Source organism: Penaeus japonicus, unplaced genomic scaffold (genome assembly GCF_977035675.1).
Source record: "Penaeus japonicus unplaced genomic scaffold, GWHDUDI00000001_assembly GWHDUDI00000009, whole genome shotgun sequence".
NCBI classification, from domain to species: domain Eukaryota; kingdom Metazoa; phylum Arthropoda; class Malacostraca; order Decapoda; family Penaeidae; genus Penaeus; species Penaeus japonicus.
Window position 1 is genome coordinate 25,038,444 of NW_028234411.1, and position 10,000 is coordinate 25,048,443.

Genomic DNA, 10,000 nt, shown 5'->3' on the forward strand with positions numbered 1-10,000 from the left:
GTCTTTGTGTATGTGTGTGTGTGTGTGTGTGTCTTTGTGTACGTGTGTTTTTTCTTTGTGTATGTGTGTGTGTGTATCTTTGTGTATGTGTGTATGTGTGTGTGTATGTGTGTGTGACAGAGAAATGAAGAGAGAGTAAAGGAGAGTGATGAAGATAGATGGGTGGATAGATAGACTGATATATAAATTGAGAGATAGACACATGGATATATATATAGACAGATAGTTTTCAGTTAGTAACATCTTAAGGAATTCACTGGTGGGGGAAGGGAGGGGGATAAATCAATGTCATTGTATTCATCAATGCAAATTGAGATATAACTGAAAAGTAATCGAGAGAGAGAGAGAGAGAGAGAGAGAGAGAGAGAGAGAGAGAGAGAGAGAGAGAGAGAGAGAGAGAGAGAGAGAGAGAGAGAGAGAGAGAGAGAGAGAGAGAGAGAGAGAGAGAGAGAGAGAGAGAGAGAGAGAGAGAGAGAGAGAGAGAGAGAGGGAAAGAGAGAGAGAGAGAGAGAGAGAGAGAGAGAGAGAGAGAGAGAGATAAAAGAGAAATGACAGAGAGCAAGAGAACGACAGACTAAAAGAGACTGTATTGTCCTTCCACGAAAGGTCATGACCTTTTTTCTCCTGTTAGTCCTTTGCATAGTTGATATTACGGGCGACTCGCGTGGACAGGGTGATATTGAGGCTGATGATATCAATGACAATAATCAATAATAAGGATGATTATTATTAATGGGAACAGTGATAGATATTGAAATAAAAATTGTTTTGATTATAATGACCATGATAATGATAATAGGTAGAACAAGAAAATACTTCTAATGCTGCTATTACTACAGGACGACATAGAAGAAACATTTATAGATACATATTTACTTATTTATTAGTCTTTGTATCTATCTGTCTATTTACCCTTGATCCATCCATCTCTATATATATTGAACGAACTACCAATCTATCTATTATAAATTTGCATTATAAATATCCATGGAGGAATCTAAGATATGAAAACGAAAATGAAAGTGTGAGAAAGAGGAGGAATAAGAGAGGAAGAGTAAGGGAATGAAAAGAGAGGAGGGGAGGGACAGGAGGAGGGTGCAAAAGGAGGGAGGAAAAGAGAGAGAGAAAGTGAAAAAAGAGACAGACAGAGAGAAGCATGAAAAGAGGGTGCTAGGAAGAATGAAAGAGCCGGCGTGACTGGTTGCATGACGTCACCGACACCCGACACCCGACACCCGCCGACACGAGCGTCCGGAATCTTACCCTTATTGCGTTAGGCGGTGAACGAATTTAGGAAACAGTCTGCTAAAATGCTGGATGACTGATAACATTACGGATACTGTATTGCGTTAATGATTATTTATTTTATTGAATTTTGCAGTGGATTTATTTCGTCCAGTGTAAATATTATATGATTAAATATATTCATATGATTAAATATATTCATATGATTAAATATATTCATATGATTAAATATATTCATATGATTAAATATATTCAGAAGATTAAATATATTCATATGATTAAATATATTCATATGATTAAATATATTCATATGAATAAATATATTCATATGATTAAATATATTCAACCACGGATGAAATATAAATTGTAACATCAAAATCCCATGAACATATTCCCGTGTTCATCGTTCTTGAACATGAACAGGTATAACACCCGGAACGTAACTCAGCTGAACATAGCTACCAAGTTCAATTCACTATATGTTTTATATCCAAGTAAATGTTTTATTATCAGTAGGAAATAACTATCGTTTGGATTCATTCTATATATTTTTCTAGATTTTTCTATAATAATAATCTGCCCATTTTTAGACTTAAAAAAATCGATATACAAATATTTTTTTAATGGATTCATAAGAAATAAATGTGTGATTAAGATAAGGAATCGGTATAACTAGATATGAAAATAATTGATGAATAACAAAGGGAAAAACAGAGAAAAAAAAACTAAATAAGCTTATCTAAATCTGATATGAAATAAGATAATTTTCAGAAATAAAATTTAAGATAAAAAATAAAAAAAACGGTTTTAATGTGTATGATATGAACAGGAGGCGAGTTGTGCTAATTATTTAGTTATCATTTTCGCTCCTTTTACGTAATCTTTCTCTCTCTGTCTCTGTCCCTTTCTTTCCCTCTCTCTCTCTACATCTCTCTCCTTCCCCCCCCCTCTCTCTCTCTCTTTCTTTCTGTCTCTTTCTCTTTCTCTCGTTCTCTCTCTTTCTCTCTCTCTCTCTCTCTCTATATATATATATATATATATATATATATATATACATATATATATATATATATATACATATATATTTATATATACATTAATTTAGATATATACACATAGACATATATATATACGCTAGCTCTTTGGTAGATGTATGTGTTTATCTATTCATCCATATACCTGTCTATTTCACGCCCTCTGTCTGAAAGAGAAAGAGATAGACAGAAAGATAGATAGATAGAGAAAGAGAGAAAGAGAATGCGAAAGAAAGAGGAAGTGAAAATGAGTTTATGATTGGATAGCGAGCGAGGGGGTGGGGGCGGGCATGATGTAATGACCCTCAGGTGTAATAAAAAAAACGGCTGTAATTAAACCAGTAATCCCATGGTTCACGGCGCCATAATAGGTAACCACGTCACACAGGTACGGTATGGCTTGACTGGGGGGGAGTGATAGGGGGGAGGGGGGAGGAGGAGGAGGAGGGACAGTTGGGGAGGAAGTCCAGTCAAGGTGACAGATGTGTGTTTGCGTGTTTGTGTTGGTTTAAATGGGTGTGAGGGAAAGGTGATGGGGGGGGGGGTGTAGTTGTTTGTTTATTTGTGCCCGTGTTTCTGAAATGCGTTTGTGAAAGAACTTGTTATATACACTACAAAAGACAGTAGTCGCTGCCTCACACACACACACACACACACACACACACACACACACACACACACACACACAGACACACATACAAACACACACACACACACACATAAACAGGCCTAAATCGTGCACGCGGCGCACCCCTCGGCAGAGATTCATCGGCTGAGCAATTGCAGGGAAATGTTAGCAGATATATGGTGTTACGTTACAACCTGTCTTGAGGTATGCTCACTCCTTACCACACTAGTCCTTACTCGTTTGAAAAGGACTGAAAGAGAGAGAAAGAGAGAGAGAGATAGATAGATAGATAGAGAGAGGGGGGGGGTAGGAGGGGGGCGAGAGACGGAGACAAAGGAAATAACTAGAGAGAAAGAGAGAGAGAAAGAGAGAGAGAAAAGAAGAAAGGGGAAGGAAAAATTAGCCTTTTTCTTTTGATTCGTTGTTCTCATTGTTATTCCCTTTCGCTTGGTTCTTTTCTGTTTTTCAAATATATTTTCTTTATCTATCTCCCCCTCTCTGTCTCTCTCTCTCTCTCTATATATATATCTCCTCTTTCTGTCTCTCTCTCATTTCTTCTTCATTTTCTCCTCTAATTCATCTTATTTCTCTGTTCTACCCTTCCTCCTCCCCTCTCTCCTTCTCCCTTTTCTCTCGCTCTCCATCTTACGCCCACGCTCGGCCGCTGTCACCCCCGCCCCTCCACCCACCCGCGCCCACTCCTCGAATGCTATTGATCTGGCTCGAAGAGTTTTATTAACCGTGAATAAGTCCTCGATAAACTTAATAATCAACGAACTCCTAGTAACTCCACAGCCCGACCCGAAATCAATAGGGAAGCACCACGCGTCATGAACAGAGACTGTTAATTGAGCCTGCATGACTCATCGCTGGGTCACCCAAGAGGCTTTTGAAAATCACCCGTTGGGATGGGGGGAGGGGATGGGGAAATAGAACAAAAACGCATCGACGACACAGCTGCGCATGCGCCATGACTCACCTTCGCCCCTCCCCCTTTCCCTCTTTTTTCCTCTCTTCCTCCTTTCCTGTCTCTCCCCGCTCTCCCGTAACTCCCCCTCCTCTTCCTGCCGTCTTTCTCGCTTCCCGTGACAACGTTTCGTGAGTTTGATGTCCGACTCGCGTGTCCAGACAGGAAATTCAATTACATGGCCGCACGTGATGGCCTTTCGAGAACAGACATAGCGTTCGCGGATTGACGTGCTGGTGGGTGTGTCTACACACCGGACACGCGGCCTTCCCCGCATTTGAGACGCATTCGCGTGACTTTGTTTACATCAGTGGTTGCCATGGTTACCAAGATGAAGGCCCGCAGCGTTGCCGCTAGAGGAACTGCAATTTCAAATGATCATAGTTTTTATTACGCTGGCCATCTAATCTGGGAAAAAAACTACAACTAGAAAATGTTGCTTAGCTTTGCATTCAAATGATTGATTTGCTATTTGTTGTTTATTAACAGAGCAAAATCAATGGGCAGGGGAGGCATGCGGTCGCCAAACATGCACGGCTGTCGCCATGCAGTCCCCTCTCCCCCCAGACACTCCATTTCCTCCTCCCCCTCTCCCACCCCCTACCGGGCCTACCCCCGTAATCCGCACTCCGTCTGGCTTGTCCCCGTCACTCTGACAAACCCTAGTATTGCGTGACAACCCCCCCCCCCATCCTGGCTTATGCATTATGATGTTTTCCTATCCTTCCTCTTTCAATTCTCCGTTACTCCTTTTTAAAATTCTTTTTCGTTCTTATCCCTTTTACTTTTTACTCTCTTCTTTTTTTCCTCCTTTTTCTTCCTCTGCTAACTCCTCCTCCTCCGTATTCTTCAAACTCTCTACTTTTTCCTTCTTCTCATAGGCAATAGATAATCAGTAAATTTAAAAAGTGCAATAAAATTATCGTAATTGTGAATAGACATGGATTATTGACGTTTAGTATATACATCATTATCATCGATAACATTGCTTTTATCCTTTCTTATCATTCTTTTTTTCTCTAACATTATCATCATTAACATTGCTGTTCTTATGACTATTATCATTACTTGCTTATAAAAAACAAATATATATATATATATACATATATATATATATATATATATATATACATATATCTTATATATATATATATATATATATATAGTATACAATACACATACACACACAACATACACACACACACATATATATAAATATATATCTATATATATACAAAAATATATATATAGATATATATATATATATATATATATATATATATATGTATATATATATATATATATATATATATATATATATATATATATATATATATAATAGAATTTAAAAAAAAATCAGAAATGAATCCATAAATCATGGAGATTATAGTGATATATAGATTAAAGCACGAATAAAGCGCTCCAAACGTAGCTAAGCTGAAATCGCATGAAGGAATAGTCCAAACCCGGCTTGAGAAAGGAGTCTTTCCGACCCTCTGAGTCCTACATTCTAGTAACTTTTTTAGTGTGCGACAGCCTACCAACAAGGGGAATAGTGCATGGAATCGATAGATTGATCAGATTCTACGTTTTTTTTTTATCGATGACATTTCCGTTGCAAATTCCAAGTGAAGGGGCTGTTTGATAGTATGAATAACATATCCGAAAAGCTGTGGTTTTAAAGGTTTTGACTGGCTAGTCCAGATGTGACACGCCGAATAATTGCTTATCATCTATATCAAATGTCTTCCTAGTTTGCAATGTGCAACGGAACTTGTTGATATCATTATTACTAGTTCGTATCACCATGAGCTCACCCTCGCCCCTTTTCCGCCGCAGCGTGAGTGTATCAGCGTCCACATCGGTCAGGCCGGCGTGCAGATCGGCAACGCCTGCTGGGAACTGTACTGCCTCGAGCATGGCATCCAGCCCGACGGCACGATGCCCTCCGACAAGACCATCGGCGGCGGCGACGACTCCTTCAACACCTTCTTCAGCGAGACCGGCGCCGGAAAGCACGTCCCCAGGGCAGTGTTTGTGGATTTGGAACCCACTGTTGTCGGTGAGTTGGTGGCTTTGGCTTAACGTTGAAGGGGTTGGGGATCAACTGAGGTTAAAGGGTTGGGCTGGTTGGAAGCCAGGGGAGGTTTGAGGAGAAGGGTTAACAGAAAAGGGAGGTGATGTGACACTCATAAAAATAGGCGTCTGAGTCAATATTAGTAATATGAAAACATACGACCTCTGAGAAAAATACCAAATAACAACAGCATCTCTAACCCCCCCTCCCCCCTTACGCAGACGAAGTCCGCACCGGCACGTACCGCCAGCTGTTCCACCCCGAACAGCTGATCACCGGCAAGGAAGACGCGGCCAACAACTACGCCCGCGGACACTACACCATCGGCAAGGAGATCGTCGACCTCGTCCTCGACCGCATCCGCAAGTTGGCCGACCAGTGCACGGGGCTTCAGGGCTTCCTCATCTTCCACTCCTTCGGCGGCGGCACCGGCTCCGGCTTCACCTCCCTCCTCATGGAGAGGCTCTCGGTCGACTACGGCAAGAAGAGCAAGCTGGAGTTCTCCATCTACCCGGCGCCGCAGGTGAGGGCGGGGCTGGGGCTTGGGGAAGGAGGGAGGGGGAGGGATGTGAAGGGGGGTGGGGAGGGGTAGGATGTGAAACAGGGTGGGCTGGGGGGAATAAGAAAGGGGGTGATAAATAGAGTGAAAATATGAAATAATGATAACAATAACCCACTCACGCGAATCACCCAAGCACGTACATTCACCAACACCCTTCAACTCACACCTTTGCCTCACTCATAAAACTCACGACTCTTCTCCCCCCCCCTCCCTCCCTCCTTCCCTCGCCACAGGTCTCAACAGCAGTCGTCGAGCCCTACAACTCCATCCTGACGACCCACACGACCCTGGAGCACTCCGACTGCGCCTTCATGGTCGATAACGAAGCCATCTACGACATCTGCAGAAGGAACTTGGACATCGAGCGCCCCACCTACACCAACCTCAACCGTCTCATTGGCCAGATTGTGTCCTCGATCACGGCTTCTCTCAGGTAGGGTTTGTGTGGACGCTTTTTAGGGTCATTAGTGGTATTGCTATTCATCATTAGTGTTGGTGGTGTTGTTACTGTTACTGTTATCGTTAATATCGTTATTATTATCAATTTTATCATCATTATTATGATTACTATCATTGATTTTATTATTATTATTATTGTCTTTATTGTCATGAGTTTATATCATTCGTTTCAAATTTATTTTATCATAATCAGCATAATTTCTTATTTCTATCACCACATAATTATTATTCTCTGACACCATCATCCTTGACTATCATCATTATCCCTATATGCTACCATCCTTTAATCCTATAGCCACCACCATTCCCTAGAACCACAGCCATTCATTCCTTAGAACCACCACCATCATTCCCTAGAACCACCATCATTACAACCCGCCTCCTCTCTCAACCTCAGGTTCGACGGCGCTCTCAATGTGGATCTGACGGAGTTCCAGACCAACCTCGTGCCGTACCCGCGTATCCACTTCCCACTCGCTACGTACGCTCCCGTCATATCCGCAGAGAAGGCCTATCACGAACAGCTGTCCGTCGCCGAAATCACGAACGCCTGTTTCGAACCCGCGAACCAGGTGAGTCACGAATCGGTTGAACGAATTTGTGTCTTTTACTTTGGACTTTCAGGTCTGAATCGATGGATATTCTGTTGAGCGAAATTTCCTTTTCTTTAGGTCTTCAGACTGGATTATGAAAGATTACGAAGAGCGAAGTATTTCTTTTTCTTTGTTTTTTTTTTCTTAACCGGGTTAGTCACGAATTTATTGATCGATTTTTTTTAGTTTAGTATTAGGCCCTTGGACTGAATCGGTGATAATAATTTAGAACGAAATGTTCCTAAAGTCCTGGAAGCGATTTTTTTTCTGTTTGTCTGTATCCTCAGTCACCTAGCAATAGAACGAGGTATATTTTATCTTCAGTTCGTTCGACTGAATCCTTAAAGAACCCGTGTATGTTTCTTGACCTCCCCCCCTTTTATATACTTAAATATATCCTCTGTATTTTCCTATTTCACAAAATCTCTCCAGTCGGGGGGGGGGGTTGACATAAATAGCTAGATCAGTAATCTACGTAATGCGGGCCTTTATATATGCATTGATATATACATACATAATTTCACATGTGCTGAAACGGTGAAGCATTTTGCACTCCTCAACAGCTAGTCCTAAATCCTCTTTCTCTCCTTTGCCATTTCAATTTTCTACCATCCTTACTATTTTAATCCCTTGTCTCTGCTTTCTTTTCGCTTTCATATCCCCTGCCTCCTTTGTCTGATAATAATAATTAATCTTATTCCCTTTTTTTCTCCCCTCAGATGGTAAAATGCGACCCACGCCACGGGAAGTACATGGCTTGCTGTATGTTGTATCGTGGGGATGTTGTACCCAAGGACGTCAACGCTGCCATTGCCTCTATCAAGACGAAGAGGACAATTCAGTTTGTGGATTGGTGTCCTACGGGATTCAAGGTGCGTATAGGAGAGGGGGTTTATGTGTGCATGCATGGGGGTGGGATTGTGTGTTGAATCCATGTGGCAGAATGATATACAATCAGCAATTTTATTTGCTGTGTTTTAAATATGTTCATATGTTCTCTCTCTCTCTCTCTCTCTCTCTCTCTCTCTCTCTCTCTCTCTCTCTCTCTCTCTCTCTCTCTCTCTCTCTCTCTCTCTCTCTCTCTCTCTCACCTTCTCCCTGTCTTCCTCCTCCAGGTGGGCATCAACTACCAGCCCCCCACCGTGGTGCCCGGCGCCGACCTGGCCAAGGTGTCCCGCGCCGTGTGCATGCTGTCCAACACCACCGCCATCGCCGAGGCCTGGGCGCGCCTCGACCACAAGTTCGACCTGATGTACGCCAAGCGCGCCTTCGTGCACTGGTACGTGGGCGAGGGCATGGAGGAGGGCGAGTTCTCCGAGGCCCGCGAGGACTTGGCCGCCCTCGAGAAGGACTACGAGGAGGTGGGCGTGGATTCGACCGAGGCTGAGGACGAGGAAGGAGGCGAGGAGTACTAGAGAAGGGGTCTCCTGACGAAGGGCGAGGGGAAGGCTGAGTGAAGGCTGAAGGAGTCTGAACGACGTTTCCTTCTCTCCTTCCCCATCTGCCGCCCCCCTCCCCCCCTCTTCCTCCAGACAGACATTAAAGCAAGAGGGAAACGACAACCGACTTTAAAGCACCTGTAAGACACGTCCTAGGAACTTTCCTAACATCCTGTCCTCTTGAGACGTCTCTCTAACCCTCACCCACAGCCCCCCCCCCCTCTTGCAACCCCTCCCACTGCAACTACGCCGTGATGAGGAAATGAGAGACGCCTACCTCCTTCCCCCTCCCCCCCATCCTTCTTCCTACGGTCAGGCCTAGCATATGTCATCTTTGAAAATAATCTAAATATCACCATCACCATCATTATAATAACGAACACAGAATGAAGAAATAGATGATAATAATGAATAAAGAATGTGGAAACATTTTATATACTTCACACATTACGGTTACCCATCACTGTCAACAAGTTATTCTCACCGTTGGCACTCTTCGGTGTCACGAAAACGGTGCCACTTTGGCCTTACAACCCCCATTGCTGTGGCACTTTCCACCATAACAACTCGGAGAACTATAGCACTATACCGTTTCCACCATCGGCCATACTCATGTCTAGTCACTATAAATATACAAAGAAATAAAAAAATCTTCTAGTCACGCTAGGCTTCCAGGTCAGTCCCCTCCCTCCCCCCTCTCCATCCCCCTTCTTCCTAATCTCCCCCCCCCCCCGTATCCCTACCATACCCCTCTCCATCCCTCTCTCACGAATCACAAAAAAGAATAAAACAAAAACAAAGACAAAACAAGAACAGAGAAGAACAATCATACATTGAACGATTGGCTGTTATGAATAAACGATAACAATATATATGTCTATGTATTTCGTCTTTTTTACCTTTCCTATTCGTATTTTTGTATTTCATAAGTCTGGATTTTGTTGTAATTCTTATCTCATTTTATTTATTCTGGATTTTGTTGTAATTCTATCATGT

At 42.6% G+C, this 10,000-nt stretch overlaps 1 protein-coding gene across 2 annotated transcripts in view; it reads left to right on the plus strand.

Moving 5' to 3' along the window:
* The window catches only part of LOC122260562 (tubulin alpha-1A chain), a 12,363-nt gene extending 2,487 nt beyond the window's left edge, over positions 1–9,876 (plus strand). The window contains exons 2-7 of one of the 2 annotated variants that reach the window (XM_086539880.1): positions 5,714–5,936; positions 6,173–6,474; positions 6,747–6,941; positions 7,365–7,544; positions 8,285–8,437; positions 8,681–9,876. In XM_086539880.1, coding sequence (XP_086396006.1) covers positions 5,714–5,936; positions 6,173–6,474; positions 6,747–6,941; positions 7,365–7,544; positions 8,285–8,437; positions 8,681–8,980 — 1,353 coding nt within the window. In that variant the 3' untranslated portion in view covers positions 8,981–9,876. Of the gene's footprint in view, positions 1–5,713; positions 5,937–6,172; positions 6,475–6,746; positions 6,947–7,364; positions 7,545–8,284; positions 8,438–8,680 lie in introns of both variants that reach the window. The other variant, XM_043027907.2, reaches the window with a different exon arrangement.
* The last annotated feature ends 124 nt before the right edge of the window (positions 9,877–10,000 follow it).